The sequence below is a fragment of the Oryza sativa genome, chromosome 2, assembly GCF_034140825.1.
Source record: "Oryza sativa Japonica Group chromosome 2, ASM3414082v1".
Taxonomy (NCBI): Eukaryota; Viridiplantae; Streptophyta; class Magnoliopsida; order Poales; family Poaceae; genus Oryza; species Oryza sativa.
In genome coordinates, this window is record NC_089036.1 from 5,760,344 (window position 1) to 5,780,822 (window position 20,479).

The 20,479-nt window shown below is 44.0% G+C and overlaps 3 protein-coding genes across 4 annotated transcripts; all 3 read right to left on the reverse strand.

Annotated features, from left to right (window-relative positions):
- Nucleotides 1-865: 865 nt before the first annotated feature.
- Nucleotides 866-4,018, reverse strand: LOC4328660 (protein FAR1-RELATED SEQUENCE 5). Its single transcript, XM_015771248.3, has 3 exons — nucleotides 3,688-4,018; nucleotides 1,721-3,305; nucleotides 866-1,639 (listed from the first exon to the last, which is right to left on the reverse strand). The coding sequence occupies exons 1-3, from the start codon at nucleotides 3,871-3,873 to the stop codon at nucleotides 1,245-1,247; spliced, it is 2,166 nt and encodes a 721-aa protein (XP_015626734.1). The 5' UTR covers nucleotides 3,874-4,018; the 3' UTR covers nucleotides 866-1,244.
- A 1,434-nt stretch (nucleotides 4,019-5,452) lies between these two features.
- LOC4328661 (F-box/kelch-repeat protein At1g55270) lies at nucleotides 5,453-8,443 on the reverse strand. 2 transcript variants are annotated; one of them, XM_015771250.3, is made up of 2 exons: nucleotides 8,152-8,443; nucleotides 5,453-6,972 (listed from the first exon to the last, which is right to left on the reverse strand). In XM_015771250.3, the coding sequence occupies exon 2, from the start codon at nucleotides 6,930-6,932 to the stop codon at nucleotides 5,715-5,717; it is 1,218 nt and encodes a 405-aa protein (XP_015626736.1). In that variant the 5' UTR covers nucleotides 6,933-6,972; nucleotides 8,152-8,443; the 3' UTR covers nucleotides 5,453-5,714. The 2 variants fall into 2 exon arrangements, with proteins under 2 accessions (XP_015626736.1, XP_015626735.1); XM_015771249.3 differs by having other exon boundaries at nucleotides 5,453-6,998.
- Nucleotides 8,444-10,961: 2,518 nt separating this feature from the next.
- On the reverse strand, nucleotides 10,962-13,466 carry LOC4328662 (transcription factor HY5). The gene is made up of 4 exons (XM_015768225.3): nucleotides 13,287-13,466; nucleotides 12,929-13,118; nucleotides 11,413-11,569; nucleotides 10,962-11,269 (listed from the first exon to the last, which is right to left on the reverse strand). The coding sequence occupies exons 1-4, from the start codon at nucleotides 13,369-13,371 to the stop codon at nucleotides 11,204-11,206; spliced, it is 498 nt and encodes a 165-aa protein (XP_015623711.2). The 5' UTR covers nucleotides 13,372-13,466; the 3' UTR covers nucleotides 10,962-11,203.
- Nucleotides 13,467-20,479: the final 7,013 nt, after the last annotated feature.

A 20,479-nucleotide genomic window follows, 5' to 3' on the forward strand; every position in this document is an offset into this window, starting at 1 on the left:
ATGACGTGGCACACGGACACGCTTCGACCAAGTGATCCAACGGCGCGAGCTGCACCTAGGCTGAGGGCACGCAGCGGCAGACTCTGGTCAACAGCGACCTTGATAGCCAACAGAAACTAACGGATTTGGATCCGGTGCAACACCTAGTGTGAGCAGTCACACTAGGAACTTTTGATGCAAATCCAAGGGTCTAGAATCTACAAAGTACTGTTCACATCTGAAAAAAACTGCAGAACTACTGTAGCAGCAGCACTATAGCATCAGATCTAGACCGTTCACTGGAAAAATGGATGACTGAGATGATGTGCAGTTCCTAACTCGCAGCCACAGTTAGGACTGCAGTGGATCTCAATTCGAAACTAACACATTGCACATTTTGGAAGATAAATAAATACTCTCTCAGATTTTTTTAATAAATGACACCGTTGACTTTTTTCAAAAGTCACATGTTTGACCATTTGTGGTATTCAAAAAATTTACGTAATTACAATTTATTTTGTTGTGAGTTGTTTTATCACTTAAAGTCTTTTAAGCATGATTTGCATAAAATTTTTAAGTAAAACGAATGATGAAACTGAAACGTATGTTTAAAACTCAATGACATCACCTATTAAAAAACCGAGGGAGTACTGTATATAGGCAGAAAGGCAACAGAGAACCAGAATACTATTTTCATTGTGCAGAGCTACTCCTAAACAAGTTACTGCTCCTACGCACTTGTTCCTTACATGTACTCTTCGTCCTAAAATATAACATATCGGACATTTTTAGAACTATCCTACGCTGCTATATTTTGAGTGCATTTCTAGCGGATCACCAAATTAAGCACAGCAGTTCAAACGCAGATGGCGAAACAACATCGGCAAATCACCGAACTAGAGTTTTATGGACTCTGCCTCGCTTTGGACGAAGACGGAAGTGGTAGGAAGTTAACTCCAAGTAGATGGAGAGCTGATGATATGCCCAGAATTATGTATGATTCATCCCTGAACAAAGAGGAGAAAAAGTTAAGAGAACTACAGCAACTAGAGAATTGGATGCCCTCTATCTATGATGAGACCAACATGATTCTCTTTGAATTTTTTTTCCTTTTTGGAGTAGTGCCTCACACAGTTAAGAACTGAGATTTGAATTTAACATAAACAGAAAATAACAGTTGATTGTAGGTGCCTCTCCTTCTAGCAGTGCATTTCCATTTTCCTCCTTGAGAACACTTTTTTCTAGTATTTTTGCAGGTTAGGCGGTTAGGCCCCTTCGCTGTACATTGATTCTGAATGGCCTAAACTTTCTGCCATTGCACCATTGCAAAAACCAGAAGATTGACCGGTATCATTTCCATTTCCATTTAAGTTTATGTGACTAAGTAAATTTTCTACTTCACATGTCAACTTATCTACCCCACTTTCCAAAAACTGAAGCGCCTTTTCTGACATCGAATATCTTAGAGCAACTGAGTGCATCTTTTGAGATATACGCGCACATCTTAACATCGAACTTCCATTGCCGCTTTGGGAATTGTTTCTGCAGCCAAATAGTCCGGCTTTTGCATATTTTGTCCACCTTTTGTAAACATAGTGTGAGGGGAATGTAAAAATATTGCTGTAGTTAAGGACTCGCAGCGCGTGCTTGCATAGCATACCTACAAAAACATGCAATCTCCGATTATAGCAAGAAAATCAAACTTTTACGTTTTGGAAACATAACCAATATGGTAGCATACCTGTGCACTCATACATCCTGCAAGAACATGATACTGTTGTATCCTCAGAATTAAAAACAACATATGCTTCTTCTTCAGAATTTAAAGGTGTCAATTTGTAAGTACTGATTGTTCTGTCTTGTGATAGCAACGAACAAGACAGAGTGAACAATTTTTTGAATTCTTCTTCAAAATGCGAATACAAATTCCTTGTATAGGACTCAGCAGCCGTCTTCAACATAGGCAAATCAGGAACATAGGGAACCGGACTGGTTTGACGGGAATTATAATCTGCTTCTAGTTCATTTTGGCGGAAACTAGTTATGCACTTCTCATACTCCTCTAAGAATTCTGGAAGGCAGAGTTTCCTCCGAAAATTCTTCAATGCATCACTTGTGCCTTCAGCATTTTGGATTGTCATCATGTCAGCGTAAAATGAGTCACGGGAATACACAGCAGCCCACTTTTCACGCATTGCATATAAATTATTCATCCAATCATTGCCGTCTAGATTATATGCGTTAACCAATTCCTTCCACTTCAAGTCAAAGAACGTTACAGACCTTTCTTCATAGATACGTCTCTTAAAATCAGATAGAAATTCTGGATGGTTGCAAATTACGTGATTCAAATGCTTAACAGCATTATGACAGATATGCCGCAAACACAGGCGGTGACTTGAGTTTGGAAACACTAACCTAACAGACTTTATTATTTCAGCAGAGGGATCTGTGAAAATTGTTGCCGGTTGCTTCCCAGACATTGCCGTAAGGAAGGTTTGAAACAGCCAATTGAAAGACTCTGAAGATTCATCATATATCAGCGAAGCTCCAAACAAAATGGGTTGTTTGTGATGGTTAGTCCCCACAAATGGAGCAAACGGCATTTCAAACTTGTTTGTTTCAAATGTTGTATCAAAAGACACGACATCACCAAAACAAGCATAATCCACAATAGCTTGACAATCTGTCCAGAAGAAGTTTGCTATTCGACCATCATCATTCAGCTGAACTGCATAAAAAAATGAAGGATTTTCTGTTTGTTTGTTCTTCAAATACTCAAGCAATTTCTGTGCATAACTTGGTTGGAGGTACTTTCTCTGAGTATCTTTCTTCAGAAGATGCACATTTTCAGCTCCCCTGGACCATTGCCGAAATACTCTTTGCATATCAGCTGCTGTAATACCTTCTTGCCGCATTTCATTCACTATCTGTTGATATGACGGTGTCAAACGGCGCTGGGACCTTAACATGTGTGACTTATCAGGACTTACGAGATAGTGCTTATGATCGAGCTCAACCTTCTGCACTGTCCAGATACCTTCTCGGGAAATATAGAACTGAAGACGAGCCTTGCAATCAGATCTTGTTGAAGAACGTTTCTTCCGCCCCGGCTGGGTAGTGCTTGCCACCGGCTGCCCTTCATTGCTGCACAGGAAATATTTGGAGCAAAGACTCCCATCCGCCCTAGTATTTGCGTGGTTCTTCCGGATACTAAACCCAACATTTCTAGCATAGGAGTTGTAGAAATCATAAGCTTCGTTCTCTGAATTAAAGGTCATCCCCACTTTTGGCACACAGTTAGGTAAACCACCTTGATCATGATCCTACACAACATGGATGGTAAAATAAAAATAAGAAAGATGTTCACTTTAGGGACAACAAAAATACTAACAATGTTCAAACTGTCAAGGAATAATTTGGTTTGGTGACACCGAAAGATCAAATTCGTGTATATTGAACATAGAAATATCCAGGTACACGTGTCCACTTATTTTTTTAATAAAATACTTCATCCGTTTCACAATATAAGACTTTCTAGCATTGTCCACGATTTATATGAACGTGAACAATGCTAGAAAGTCTTACAATATGAAACGGAGAAAGTACATAATTGCTGCAAGCAAAATCATTCTACTGCTATACCTCAAATGAACAATGAGCAATATCAAGAGGACATCAAAATCAAGCCAAACCAAAGGTCATTACCCCAAGCTGAGGAGTCACCGCGGGGGGCAGCCCGCTAGCGGAGGGCTCACGACCGCCGGCGGGCACCGACGAGGAGGGCGCCGGCGGATCGCTAGCGGCGGCGGAAACGGGGAGCGGGCCAGAGCCAGGGGAGGGCTCGCAGGGCCCTTGAGCCGTCCAGGCGAGGGGAACGACGGGGCCGGACATCGCCGCCGGCCCACTCGCGGTCGGGGGCGCAACGTCGCCGGCGGCGAGCGGTTTAGGGCACGGGCGGAGAGGGAAATCCTGCGGACGCCGACTCGCTTCGCCCCATGGCGTGGCGCGGTTGTTCACTTCCGCTCCTCCGTCAAATGGGCCGAATGAGTTGGTGTGCTGGGAAGATATTGTGCCTGAGATAAGAGCAAGTTTAATAGTATAGCCTACCATGGGCTCCAAATCATCTGCAGGCGATTTAATAGCCAATTCATATAATAGTTACATATAAATATATACTACATAATTAATATCTGGTTCCATCTGTCATACACACATACATCTTGAGTCCGTGCTGCAACTGACTATAAATCTGTAGCCCGTTGCTTATCTCTCTCATCTTTTATCTTCTCGAAATGTGTTTATAGATGGCTTATAGTCTACTATTGTACCTGCTCTAATAAGGATAGATGAGAACCCAACAATGTATATAAATACAGTACATGTAACTAGAATATTACTTGTATGCAATTTTTAAAAATCCCAACGGTATCATGCTATTTCCACGAATCGGAGGTCGTGGGACCGAATCCCTTCACCTATATGCATGTTGTGATTTTCTCTTCCTTATTTGCACGAATCATGAAGCAAATCCAACTATTCAAAATCACACGAAAGTTACATAAAAGTCACGGTGTAATTGTATAAAAGTTACACTACGATTATACTGTAATATTTAGGACAGAATTTATCGATAAATATATAGCAAAATCGAAACTTATTTGGATTACACAAGAAAATTGAAACAACTTTTAGGTTTCTAGACTGTAAAATTAATATAGTTCTTGTTTATAGGGAAGAGCGCGTGTGCGTTTATACAAGCATTTTACGTCTGTGCTTAAAAAAAAAAGCTCTTATAATTTGTATGGTGGTACTAGCAGTTGACATTCTCTCAAATTTAAAATCCGAGGGAGTATTTTTTTTAATTACATGACGGATACACACCACTGCACATGCAAAATTACACTCATACTCCGCATATGCACTTAGGGGTGAAAATGGTCGGAATCGTACCATCTCTTTGGAAACGACATTTGATTTAACCGGTAATTGATCATAATTATCATTTAAACTACTCAATATCGACATCACTATGATTTAGAAAGAAATTAGAAAAAACAAAATTTATATATAGCCAAAAAGGGTAATGGTCGAAAACGGCGCTCGGTCGATTGGGAATTTCCGTGACCATTTTCACCCCTATCCGCTAACACACGGATTTAAATCCTAGTTGGTGGAGTCATGCACCCACGATTTCACCATCATATCATCCCCCAAGGGAGTATTTTTGTTAATGGTTAGAACATTTCGTGCAGTCATTTTCGCACTTCTAGAATACTAGCCGTCGAGACGTCGACGGTGATATGATATCATATGATCCTACGAAAAATCATCCATAGAAGAGTTTCTTCCTCGTCATGTGTCAGTCGCATTCACTGCGTGGTCATGGACTGCAACTGACTTGGAACATCTTGTCAGGTCAGGAGCACATTCACAAACTTGCCTAGTCTTTCCTTGACGATTCAGCAACAACGACCCAAAAGAAACCCAGATCTTTTCATGATTATTTCACCGGACAACTCCCATTTCTGTACGAACTGTACACCGATCAAAGTTCAAGAAACCCCAAAAAAAAAGAGAAAAAATACTGTACATTAATCGGATCATGCTTTGGAGTTCTTCAGCTCAGATGTATTTGCCACAATAGAATGTGCAGAGAACACGAAAAAAAAGAAAAATCTGATTTCTGAACGTTGATGAGAGCAGCAGAATCGATCACTGTGTGAATGTGAAGCTTAGGCCTCGAGGACTTGGCAATGGAGGACGCGGTTCTTGGCGCGGCCGCGGCCGCCGGCGATGGCGGAGAGGAGATTCGCGACGAACGCCTTCATCTGCCCCTTGCCGACGACCGTCTCCCACCGCGGGCTTGCGGCGGCGACGTCGACGACGGAGACGCTCATGTCGTTCCGGACGACGCAGAGCTTCCCGTGGAGGGCGACCATGGCGGCCGCCTCCACCGCGTGGGAGCTCCCCGCGTGCTGCCCGCCGTCGACGCGGCCGCTCCACGCGCCGGCGGCCTCGTCGTAGGCGCGCAGGCGGCACCCGTCCTTGCAGTCGGCGGCGTAGAGGCGGCCGCCGAGCGACGCGCTCGGGCTCCTCCACCCGGTCACCATGGCATCGAGCTCGTGCGCCGCCGACCACGCGTCCGCCTCCGGCGAGTACACCTGGCTCATCACCTGCCGCTGCGCGCCCAGCCCCTTCACGTACCACCTCCCGCCGTGCACCGCGCTGACGAACGGCATCAGCGACGCCGCCATGTCGGACACGAACGACCACCGGTTCTTGGCCGGGTCGAACACCTCCACCGACCTGAGGCCACCACCACCACCGCCGCCAACGCCGCAACCCTCGCCGCCGGCGACGTACAGGCGGTTGCCCATCACGCAGCACCCGAAGCCGTGCCGGCGCCGCAGCATGTCCGGCGCGCGGTGCCACCGGTTGCTCCGGGCGCTGTAGAACACCACCCGCCGCATCGGCCCCCGGCGCGGGTCGCTGCCGCCGAGCAGGTAGAGGTGGCAGCCGCCGAGCACGGCGCAGCCGAACCCGGCGGCGCCGGCGTACTCCCCCGGAACGGGCGGCAGCGCGCGCCACGCCAGCCGCGCCGGGTCGAGCACGTCCCACGACACGCGCCCCTCGCCGTCGCGCTTGACGGCGTACACCCACTGCTCGGCGAGGCCCAGCCGCCGCCGGAGGCCGTAGAAGTAGTTGCCGGCGAGCAGCCGGGACCACCTCCTGCACACCAGCCTCAGCTTCCAGTGATCACCTCGCGGCACGCGGATGAGGCACGCCACGGCGAGGTCGTCGGGGAGACCCGGGATGAGCGGGCACTGCCGGCCGCCGCCGCCACCGGCGCCGCCGCCGCCGCGGTGGTCGCGCCCCGGCGATCTCTTGGGCTTGAGCGGGTGGATGGACGCCCTGAGGCTCGGCTGCGCGCACGCCTTCGCCCTCGGCATCAGCCTCGCCGCGGCGGCGCCGGCGACCGATCTCTCCACTCTGCACAAGCATGCTGAGCTATCAACCTATATCCAATCACAAACACAAGCAAAAGAGAGTTTCAGGTAGCTGAACAAAATATCACAATTTTGCATTTTGTATGCAAGTTTGTAGTGCAAAAATGCCGCGTAAATCTTCTGCGTGTTCGAAAAAGAAAAAAAAAACAATGTGAGGTAGGCAAAATGTTTTTCACACAATGGATGTGTGTGTTATAATTTTTGTGCCATTTGGGGATTTTTTTTTTTTTTGGTTTTGGTACAGTCATACAAACCTGGTAATTTGTTTACATAATTTACATTTTGCAATCACAACTTCACAAGACAAGAAAAGGAGTTCGGGTAGCTACACAAATATTGCAATTTTGCATGCAAATTTGTAGTGCAACAATGTCGCGTATAATCTTTTGCGTGTTTGGAAAGAAAAAAAACAATGTGAGGTAGGCAAAATGTTTTTCAGGCAATGGATGCGTATGTGTCATAATTTTGGTTATTTTCGGGGATGAAAAATCCTGGTTTTTATTTCTTAAAAGTGACTGCTAATTGGTGAATGATACCTAGAATGATGAGACAAGAACATAAGACAGACAATGGTGTCATGAAACAACAGCTACTTACAGAAACAGTTGAACTACCCTGTGGGGGACCATGTCTCTTGTTGTTTCAATTTCTAACCTTCTAATAAATGATTAGCACTCCCAACTATTCCCAAATCTAGTGTTACCATCCTGCTAATTTTGGAGTTTGCACGGCTAATTGAAGAGATTTTCCCTTGAAGAAAAAGAAAGTTGCTTTGATACAATCATGCAAACCCAGTAATTTGTTGACCTAATTAATTTACAATTTGAAGTATGAAATGGATTTTCCTATCCACAAACAGTTCAGGTTCTTTCAATATGCAGTGCTCTGAGGAACTCTATGTGAACTGATCAACCAAAACAACTTCACAGTTCACACTGATGAGCACAAGGCATGGTGTATCTTCTATTCTTCTAACACAAAAACACCAGCCAAGCAAGCTGAAAAATTCAGTCCAACACAGAGCCATGAAACCCTCTAAAATTTCTGACCAAAAAAATCAATCCTAGGATGGCACATCCATGCAGAAACATGCAACAATTTCATGGAGAAAAACACAAAACAAATACAGAGAAGAAAAAAAAAAGAAAGTAAGACTACTCACCGGAGGAGCTTGGTTCCTTCTGTCCATGGCCTGTCCCTGAAGCAAAGTATCAAGAAACCACAGCAGCAAGAACAACTACTCACCACCAATCACCCAGATATATATATACATAATCACACCAAAATCATCACCATGCTTCTACAGCTCCAACACCCATTGCACATGATTCATGAACAGAAGAGGGTAAGAGAACTGCAAAACCTCCCAACCAGAAGCCTCTCCTTTATGCTGGTTGATCATCAGGAGGAGGAAGAAGAAGAAGAAGAAGGGTCAAGGAGAAGACATCAGATGAGAAGGTGGTGGCACTAATAAATGGAGACCACCTCTCACATTAAAAGCCTGGGGCCTGACATGTGGGGCCCACTGCACAGTCTCAGGTTACAGCACGGCCATGGACAAATCTTCATCCCTTTCTCTTGCTTCACAGGTCAACCACCTTTGTTTGTTTGCTTCGTTAAATTTTCTCTCTCCCAGGATAATCCCCTGGGTTATTTTTTTAATTTTTTTTATGCACACCATAACAACATGCTTTGCTGCTCTCTTCTCCTTTCTGTTATTCAAATGTGACTTTTTTTTTAAGGTAGCTTCTACTCCCCTCTAGGTAGTGACAGTTTCTTTGTTCTTGTTGCTGTCTGTACGTTTGACTGCTGCTGTTCTTGCAAGTTGATTTCTTTATTATTAGAGGCCTTGATTGCAATTTTCCTAGCCAGTAGCATCACTTTCTGGTTATGCATGATTGACCCCTTCTGCATGATGATGGCAAAGCAAAGAACATTTAGCAAAGAAACTGGTGCATGATGACGGAACCTTTCAAAGGTGGCAGAAGCAGACAAAGAGAAGAACACCAAGAGATTAATGTCAAAATTGTAACTGATCTAGAACAAGCACACGCCATCAGCTTGAGTTCCTTGGGATCAAAACAAGGGGAGGAATGGATGGATGAAAGAGGTATCAGGTCACAGGGCTGCACCTGCCAACACCAGATGTGTGGGGTTCTGATTGTGCAAAATTTAAGTTAATTTATTTTTCAGGTAGATAGATTAGATTTGTATTCAGAAGTTTTTTTTTAAAAAGTTGGATAGATCAGATACATAGCCAGAAGTTGATTCACTTTGAAATTAAGGGAGTGAAAATTTGTGAGAGTCAGGGAGGACGGTAAAAAAAAAAACAACATGCACGGTTTAGTGATGTTCACATCGTAAGAAATTTGACTAAAATCATCCCAAGACGTGTCAACACATGCCTATCGATTAAAATGAAGAAGAAATCTGACTAAAATCATCCTAAAATGTGTCGACACATCTGTGAGTGGTTCAGATCTATTTTGGCATATGCACGAGAGACCTTTTCAAAGGGGGCCTGGTTAAATTGACACTTGACCGTTGATGTTTATTTTACTGTTCCAGCATGACTTTGGATTTATCAAAGCCTAAAACGACGTTAAATGCGTGAAAAAACCGGCAAATTTCGTGTGTTAATCGCGATAATTGCATGGAAATTCATGGGTTCTGCTAACTGTGAGCACTAGTACGCATCAGCCTGGGTGAAAAATGCAACCAAAGCAAAGGTGAAAATGAAACAGAGATTGACAATTACTGAACTCACAAAACTGTGCAGAAGCAAGGGAAATCAAGTTCAGTGTAGACTGTGCATGCATTCGTCACAAAAATGTCATGTAAATGTAACGCAAATCGAACACTACATTTCGGAATTCTGAACATTGGATTATGTAACATAAATAGTCCTAAACATCAGGTAGTTTGGTATATTATCACCATCTGCACAACCTAGTATATTTCCCATTTAATTACCCCAGTTTCTTTCCGAGAACTTTTACAGTACATTGTAATGTAAGTATATACTACCAGTATATAATAGGGTAGATTTGGTATTTGTTAAAAATCTTAAAAGGGTTGTTTAGTCATTTAAAATAGAGATTTATTTCCATCGGGTGAATTTTAATTCCTTCGTTTCTTTTTTTTCTGGATCTCGTGATCCACGTAATTTGAGCAATTTTTTGCTTTGTAATTTGAGCTTGTAACAGCTGTTTATTTCAGCCCAACTCTATACTGCATTGCTCCAAAAAATTGTGCTGTCTGAACATTCTTCTTTCAAGGCCTTCTCTGGAAGACTAGAACGTGGGAGTTGAATGGATAGTAGTCACAGAATTGTTCATACATTAGTTATATTGGTATGTAACCATGCTAATTACATTAGTTATGCTAATTATGCCGCCCTGCCGCTGCCACCTGCCGCCGCCGGGCTGCCGCTGCCCTGGTCCTCGAACGCGCTGATGATGCCGATGACGAAGGCCGTGGAGAAGGACTGCATCGCCATGCTGTTGGGCGTCCTGTGGAACTGGAGCAGCGCCGGGAAGAAGGCGTGGCCCTTGAGCTGGTTCGTGCCGTTGGTCAACATGAGCAGCCCGTTCGGGGTCACCGTCGCCATGCCATCGAAGCTGAGATTCGCGGCGGTGAACCCGTTGAGGACAAACTTCTCGTCGCCCTCCGCCTCCCGCAAACCTCCGCAGCCCGCTGGTGCCGCCTCCCGCAGACCCGATTTGGGGATTTTCAGAAGAACTAGGTTTTGGGTGAAGAAAGGGGGAAGGAAATCGAATCGATTCCCGATGGCGGCGACGCCGATTGTGGTTGTCGACGGCCGCGCGGCGCGGCGTGCTCGCAGAGGCAGTCAGCGACGGCGGTCGCCCATGCGCGCGGCTTCAAGAAAAAATCGCTTTGACTGGGCGCAAAAGGCCAGATCTGACTAGGTGAGAAACGCGAATTTACAAAATTACCCCTCACGCAAATAGATAAAAAGATAAATATACCCTATTCAATTTATACTGCAGAATAATTGGGAGAAATATCAGATGAATTTACACCGTTAGATCAAATATACTGGTAGTATATACTTCAAGAAGAATGTACCGTAAAAGTTCTCTTTTTTTCCCTGGGTTAATCCAACCAAATTAAGTTCCAAGTTCTAGGATCAATTCAAACCCAGAAGCATATTCGAGCATAAAGTGTTCTACTACTTGCTGTCATCTTCTCCTCTATTGACCCTCTCCACTAGCAGTGCTACCTGGCCCTCTTCTGCTCACAGTTGTATTCTTCAGTATCTGCACAAGGAATCCGGAACATTTTTCATCTGAGGAATCATTTTCTATGGTGCTTAAAAGAAGAAAAATAAACAGGAAACAACTATTTAAACTTGTAAAACTTGTACCACACGAAAAAGATGCATTAGAATTAGGAATTTTACCTGTCTGAGCATCTGGTTCTCATTCTGTAGGGTGGAGAATCTTTCTTCCAACTCTGAGTTCTTCTTCTCCAAGTCCTTCACCTTCACCTCAAGATCATTCAAGTATGCCTTCTTTCTCTCCCTTGCCTGCTGCGCTGATACCCGGTTCCTCAGCAACCTTAATATTTATAGACACAATAAGCAAACCATATTTGACACCAATCCTACATTACTAACAATGTACACAGATATCTTTATTCTAAACTAAAATGTACACAAATGTATTAATTTAAAACGAGTTGACCAAAGAATAGAAATTTGGAGATTGACAATTTTTACAATAGATTTTTTCAGGAATATGCAAAAGATTTGTATATCATTGTATTGAATTTCAAAGAAGTTACAGTAGGCAAATCAAAAGGCCATACTCTCGTGGTACAATTGCAGGACCAAACAATTGAAAAAAATAGATTATATACTCTAAGCTATCATACAATTCATATTATTATGACAACCAATTCAAAAATAGAGTTCAAATACGACACAAAGAAAGCTGTCACCTGCCTTTGGGATGGCAAAACAAGAAGTTTATTATGTTAATTCAAACAAATTGTTACAATAAACAGCGGCAGGTTAACATAGTATAGTCTTAGCTAAAATAATATATTTGTCCATTACAATATTATGTGTTTATATAAGTGTATCAGTGTGCAGTCATACTGTTGATGTTACTGAGATAACTAACTCAAGTTTCATGTGGTAACAAACTGTTGATATAATGGAAGCACATTATATTATACTGATGCAAACATAACGTGACACTCCTTTCCTTTTTACAAGAATATAACACTACTCCCATTGATATCAAAAGCTCAAAATTGGCTGCATAGCATGCATTGCGATTTGCAACACTGAATGAGATAGGTTGGGGGGGGGGGGGCAATTTATAGTGAGATATCAATAGTATCATATATGATGTGCCCACAACTGTTCTCTTCCCATCCACTTGTTTCCCAACCTAACTATCTAGATGAGCACGCATGCGACACATGACATCGATCGTACACTGCGTCCAACTCACCATGAAAGCTAGCTAGCTAGGAGCAATGCTTTACAGAGATATGTAACCTAACCCCATCGATTTCATCAGGATTTAAATTCAACCCCTCTTTTCTTCATCACTCCTAAACTCCAAACTCCAATCAACACATCATACTCCAAGATCTCGCCGTTTCGATCGATTATCATCGCAAATTCGGTGTTCTTGCTCCATATTGTTTAATCTTAAACCATGCATGAGCCCAAGCTCAACAAGCATTAACTATTTTCATATCTTAATCTCCATCGAATCCAATATGATCTAATTCTAACCACTAAGTATTAAATATAGATAGCCATACACAACTTACTCCAATGATCACAGCCCTTTTGGTTTAATCTCATGAACAATTATAAGCAAAACAACAACTGTATTTGTACACATAAACACAAAGGGAAGAACTATCAAAAGTACTCTAGTAAATATAAAGGCGGGCACCTTTTGAGGCGCTTGTGCTCCTTATCCGCGGGGCTGCGCCCGCGGCGGCGCGCGCTGGCCTGCGCCGTCGACGACTGCGCGCGCTCCGCCCCGCCGCCGCCGCCGCCGGCCGCCCTCCCCGACGTCGAAGCGCCGCCCGGCTCCAGCCCCAGCTCCGGCACTCTCCCTATCTCCTCGTCGCTCTCCATTCCTGCAAAACCAAATCAATCTCCCATACCACACAAGAACCAAAAAAAATTTCTCTTCCAAGAAACAGAAGTAAAATGAAAATCAACCAAAGAATCCGAACCCGAAAGAGGAACAGTAAAATGGAAATCAAGAAAGGGAAGGAGAAGGGATCGAAGTGGCGCTTCCTTGCCTTCCTTGATCTCCATGTGGTGGCCGCCGGAGCTGGACGACCTCTCGGAGCTGGACGGCCGCGAGCTCGTCGCCTGCTCCTGCATTCTCGCCGGCGAGGAGGGATTCGCGTGCACTCCTCCGCTTGCTTCAGCTTCAGCTTCCCCACTCTGTCCTCTCCTCTCGTCCTTGCTGCTTGCGTGAAGCATGGACCATGAGAGCTTTTTGGCTTTAACTCCACATGTATATTTCACAAAAAACCCCCTTAAAAATACAAGTACTCTACATATGTACCCTTACTGTTTTACAATATAGTCCTTACGTTGTCTAAGTGGAGAGGGAAAAGGGGCTATTTGATGATTGTACGAGAGATAGAGGGGTTACATGGAAACCCATCCTCCAGCGACGGCATTTATTGCGTCCGTGGGGTTTGGGTTTTAAGCCGCGCGATCCCAGCCGTCGAACCCGGCAAGATCCGACGCCCCCGAACGCCTCCACGTGGCCACCCGCGAGACCATGCAGCGCGGGGCGCCATCCAAAGGCGCGGAGGCCCGCTACGTGGAGGCGCCGCGGCCGTTCCCGCCCCCGCCGATCACACCGACACGCGGGGCCCACGTACGCTCTGGCCCATGCGTCAGCGACTCGCGCGGGGCGCTTTTCACCTGGCGCGCGTGCCGCGGGAGAGGGAAGGAGGGGATCGGTGAGAGATGCGCGTGTTGTCGCCATGCGTCGCAGGGCTCGCATTCACGGCGGTAAGAGCACGTAGAATAGCAGGGCTATAAATATTTTTTAAAAAGATAAAAGAGCACGTATAATAGTAGGGCTATAAATATGTTTTAAAAAGATAAAAGAGCACGTACAATAGCAGGGCTATAAATATATTTTAAAAAGATAAAAGAAAAGACAGAAGAGTAGCGGGCTATAGATCTGTATCCAGCTATAGCACAGACTTCAAAACGCAATGTGTGTATGATAGATGGGATCATATATTAATATATTAATAGTATAGTAACCAACTATTGCATTAATAGACTATTAGATTGATGAATTGGAACTAACATTGGGTTATACTATTAAACTTATTGCTCTGATAGCGCGAGGAACGAACGAACAACAGTGGGAGTGGTGGGCTGGTGGCCTGGCCTGCACATGGGCTAAATTTAGGCCCTGTTTACTTTGCGGAAAGAAATTTTTTGGTATTACATCGGACGTTTGATCGGATGTTGGAAGGGGTTTTCGGATACAAATAAAAAGGCTAATTTCATAACTCGTCTGGAAACCGCGAGATGGATCTTTTGAGCCTAATTAATCCATCATTAATACATGTGGGCTACTATAGCACTTATGGTTAATCATGGACTAATTAGGCTCAAAAGATCCATCTTGCGATTTCCATGCAAACTGTGCAATTAGTTTTTTGTTTTTATCTATAGTTAATGCTCTATACATGTGTTTAAAGATTTGATGTGATGTTTTTAGAAAATACTTTTTGGAAACTAAACTGGGCCTCATGAGTGGGAGTCTGCTATAAAAGTTCGTTCAATCAAAGTGAATTTACCTATGTCTATCCACACTGGGCCTGTTACAAACACGACGTGTCATTCCGGAGCACGCCGGCGGTGAGCAAGCGGCAAGAGCACTACCAGTGGGTGGCGCGCAAAGATAGCCGGGACAGAGAACTCGATCGCCGGCGACGCCCACGGTGAACACGCCGGCGCCATGTCCTGCGCCCGCCCGGGACTCGTCTTCTCCGGCGGCGGCGGTGGCTTCCACTGGGCCTGGTTGGGGCAGCCGACGACCGTGATGCTGCGCCGAACCTCTTTCTTTGCTGGGCTGGAAGGAGGAGAGCAGCCCACTACTCCTATGGATCTTAGGCCTTCACCATTTGTTTGTCATAAACTTATGTACCGACCGAAACCATATATCCAACACGATTTTGCTGTACATCTATCGATGAACTCTCATAAAAAAAAACTTTAGTACTACCTTCGTTTTTTATGTGTGTGTGTGTGTGTGTGTGTGTGTGTGTGTATATATATATATATATATATATATATATATATATATATATATATATATATATATATATATATATATATATATATATATATATATATATATATATATATATATATATATATGACATCGTTAACTTTTTGGTAAATTTTTATAAAAAAGTTACGCCCAAATAACATTTGATAATAAATCAAGTCACAACAAAATAAATAATAATTACATATTTTTTTAATAAGACGAATGGTCAAACATATATTAAAAAGTCAATCACGTTATATATTAAAAATAGAGGAAGACTATATCATTTTATGTAATTTGAACAGTTAGACACTACTTAAAAAACCATTTTTATAGACGATGACATTTTTTTCCATGCGGGTAGGCCTCTCAGAGCTAAATGGCTGCCTATGAAAATGACAACCGTGGGCGAGATTATCGTCCGCCTGCGAAAATAGATTTTCGTAGGAGAGATCTGCCTGCAAAAATACCTTTATTTTTGCAGGCGGACCTCTTAAGAGATCCGTCTGTAAAAACGGATCGGATAATATCCCATCCGCTCCGCTCCAAAACGAGGATATGGTATGGGTTTTTAGAAATCTGTCGCATACGAATGAGGATAGTATGAGGCGGATGCGGATGCGGATATGGTATCTCTAAAATATGGCGGATGCGGATTATCCGACATTTTTGTCGGATTATCCGATAAGCCGTTTGTCAGATAATCCGAAATTATCAACATATATAACCACTCTATCTATTGCATATAACATAAGTTGGTATATCCAATGCCCAAATTCATCAATTAACATAGATTTTTTAGACAAAAGGGCATGTAGCCTAGTGGTTAAAAGAGCTTCAGTAGCACCTGAGGTCCTGGGTTCGACTCCCCATGGGAGCGAATTTTCCATGATTTAACGGTGTTGTCCTTTCAGTGGTCGAACTTTCCATGATTTAACGGTGTTGTCCTTTCAGTGGTAGGCGACGTACCCGGCTCCTGTGGTAACTCTGTCAATCTCTCCAGGATTTGCCAGCCCAATCTTCGAATATGCTCATAGGGGTAGGGTTTGTGTGCGTGTGTTCATAGGGGTGAGTGCGCGTGTGTTGTGAGTGTCTGCGTTGTACTGTGTAATTCTCAAAAAAAACATAGATATTTTAGTCTAAGGCTTTTATCGTCGCATGTAGCTATATTTTTTATATTATGGACATCATGTATTCATGTTGTTTAGCACTTAATCGTATAATTATTACGATGGGTCATTTATTGATTATTGTATTATTGTTCCTTGGATTGCTAACTCGATGTTGCATTGATTGCATATACATGTAACATCCGATAAATTTAATCCGTTTTCGAACTGATTGCGCACTATTTCCGACATCCGAAACAATCCGCTCCGCATCCGCATCCATACCCGCTTCGAATTCGCTTAAAAAATATGGTTTAGGATATGGTATCAGCACTATCCGATCGAATCCGCTCCGTTTTCACCCCTAGATAGAGGTGGGTAGGGCGGGCGCGCGTGAGGTTGGGGTGGTGTCAATTTTTTTTTATTCGCCCAAAATATTTTTGCAAGCGGGTGGCTATGGCGCCTGCGAAGATGGAGATGCCTCCTGCGAAAACTTGTGCTTACAGGCAGGCCTTTCTCCACCTAAAAAAATGATTTTTTGTTGCTTGGGAAAACGATTTTTTGTGCTAGTGAGATTTGTTTTGAGCTTCGTGTAGGTAGGGAATGAAAAAAAAATCATGGCATGTGAACGGGTGAGGGCAAAGCATCCACGTACACGTCAGGCAATGAACCAGAACATCGGGTAAATAAACCTGAAGATAATTGGAAATTGTTTTTTAAAAAAAGATAATTGGAAATTGGAAAATGCCTCAACCTGGGTGGGCAAAGGTAGATCCTTTTGTGCTGCGTACCCGTGCCATATTAAAATGAACCACGCGGTACTACTCCCTTCATTCAAAATATATAAATCCAAAATCAAATTTGACATATAATTTAAACAAGCACCAGTTCATATAACTACGATGTCAGATGGAGTAGTATCAATCGAGCCAACCACCACCGCCGGTCGCCGTGATCTCAACGTATATTAATTAAACACAGACACAAATACTTCTCACCAACTCCAAGTGTTTGGTACGGTGAACAATTGCGTGTTCTGACGAGATTGTACTCGTACTCATCTACTCGTCACATGCCAATCTCTTTATCCATAAAGAAGTACTCACTCGCACAGTTGTACCTGTAGACTGTAGTACTCACTTACTCCAGAAAATTATCTTTTCTTTCTTTTTTTTTGACTGTCAAACGAAGAGTTGGATCGTCATAATCTTTGTTTGGTTTGGCTGCTTGTGTGTGTCAGCCAAATATAGTTTTCAATGTTGCATTATCAAAGTAGCTGACATACTCCCTCTGTCCAAAAATATAAGCATTTTTAGCATAGTAACAAGTCAAACATTTTAAACTTTAACTATTAATAGCAAAAATATAAAAAATATCAATCATGTAAAATTGATGTTGCTAGATTTATCATTAAATAAACTATCATAATATGCAACTCGTTTTATTTAAAATATCTTACTTTTATAGATATTGTTGGTTAAAATAGCATCTCGGAGACCGTGTCATAGTCAAAAATACTTATATTTTGGGACGGAGGAAGTAGATTTTATTGTTGAAGGTTGGATGACTAGAAAATAAGAAGAAACAGTAAGTCAAGTAAATTTGTCAGCAGGGCCTATGGGCGAACCTTTCCACGCTCCCACGAGTTGTTCCCCGCGCGGGTGGCTTGGGGCTAAAAAAACCCTAGCTGTCGCTGCGGCACCCCTCCCTCGGCCATCCACCTCGCCGTTGTCGGAGTAAGTCGCTGGACAACCGCGCGGTGAGCCATGATAGTCGTGGTGAGGTCTTTTCTCGTTGGCGAGCTATCCCTTGTGCGAGAGAGACGGTGCGGTGGCGCATGCGCATTGTAAGGCTGAGCAAGATGGCGGCGTGCGGCGAGGCTGTCATGGCGGTGCGGTGGCAGATACGCACAGGCTACGAGGCGGTTGCTCCCACATCCTCACTTCTCCCAGGCGAGCTCAACAACGGTGGGGCCGGCCAGATCTAATGCCTCTAGCCCGGGTTCAGAACTCGGTCACCGGTGTGGACTTGTCGACGATGGAAGTGGAGGTAGCATGAGGCGGCTCGAGGCAGAGGGGATCGGGGCAAGGCGGCCGGATCCACCCCCCTCAGCCGGCTTCGACGTCCCAGCGGCGTCTTCGCCGGGAGGCTGCAAAGGAGCGGTCGGTGAGCGCGAGGAGGAGGCATGACCGACGGTGGCGGGTGGCCGGTGCGGTGAGCGATCCTGCGGAACCCTGCGACAGATATGGCCGAGCGGCGCGGTAGAAACACGACAGCGGTAGCGGCCGTGGGAGAGTCAGTGATAGCTGCGAGAGGCCAACACGGTTGGTGCCTAGAGGTTGGTGTGGGCGACGGAAGGGATGTCGGCCCGACCGACAGCGTGGGAGGTCAACGCGGCGACGGCAGGGAGGCTAGCGTCGTGGCAGCAGGGAAGCCGGTGATGGTGGGTATGGAACATAGGCATGCGGAGGTTGGCCAGCAGGGGGGTCGGTTCAATAGTGTCCACGCACTATCGAAGGATGACGGGTGGTGGAGCGATGGAGTGATAGCTTCGGATGACAGGGGATGGGCAGTAGGTGAAAACCTAGCCCGGCCTTGCTGGACCGTCAACGACGACATTCCGAGTGTCGTTCTCCGGCCTTCTGGGGGCGTTGTCGAGTTGTCCCTCTTCCTCTAGTGGGGCTGTCGAGCAGAAAGTTCTCCTAGTTCTCTTTGAGACCTCGACGAACGGCGGTGGTGGTACTTATCGTCGCTTTTCTCCCTAGAGACATCATCTAGGAGGCCCCCTAGTCAAAACGTCTCTCCGATAACTTGTGTGTGATCTCTCTAGATGTTCGTCCTCTTGCAGCGGCACCCTAGCTTTTGCAAATTGACCATGTTGGCGGGTCTTGTGGGGGATAGCGGTTCTATTCTTCTCTCTCACCCTCTCTCCTTCAATCCCAAAGGCGTGGATAGAGTTGAGTGTGGTGCTTGTCTGTTAGGGTTTGGTTTTGGGCGGACCGACTATAACTTCGTTGTTGGTCTAGCGGCGGTCGGTCATGCTTAGTGACGGCTGGCCCGGTGCTAGCCTCTCCTGGGTTGTGTGTAGGCGCTGTCAGTGCGTGATGGTGATGTTTTCTTTTTTCGTTCCTGGCTATTGTTTTCTTGAGTGCTAGTCTTGTAATATTTTCCTACTCTATTCAATGAACAACACTATCTAGTGCTGTTCGTTAAAAAACATCTGTTAGTAGACTTCTACCGTTTGTTTTTCAGCTTATTCATCTAAACCAAAATTGAAATTTTTAAATCTTAATTTTAAGTTGATTTTAAATTTTTATCATAATTTATTTTTTATATTAGCTTTTAAATCGTTGTATAAAAGTTTTATTCATAAATTAATTTTTTAAGTATCATGGTCTATATTTAACTGCAAGCAAAAAGGAGGGACTATTTATTTTACTTATTGAGTGAACAACAACAATTTTTAACAAATCATAACCAGCCCCCTCCACGCGGGGTATATTTATTTTTTCACATGGACCATAAGTGCCGGACTGAAAACGCTAGGCTACTTCAATTCGTATACTTATGTCTTAATGAAAAAAATGGTCCATTTTACTTCTCTGATCTATTTATCGGGAAACATTAACCCTCCATCCAAAAGCATTAAAAAGGGTTCACTTTACTTCCTAACACTTTCTCATTTTTGTTTCTCTATATATAAGTGGTATTTTGCATTGAAAGTTTGTAGCATCGACACCTGCATGAGTACCTTTTAATATTTTTCTTATTTTTTCCTATTGTTTAAGGCGACGGGTTATATCCGACAACGATATTTGTAGAGTATGGAATCATCGGCACCAAGATATACGCAAAATTGTTGTAAGGAGACAAAGAGAAAGATTCTTATACTGGTTTAGGTTCGAGTAATAACTTACTCCAGTTTATATGTGTATATTTGAAAAGTATCACATTAATTATAATGGGAAGCAGGTTAGATGTTCTAACAGCTAACACGCCGACTAAGATCCACCGATTACGTCTCCACGAGTTGATGTCCGCGACTAGGCCTTATCTTCCTCCTCGCTATTTC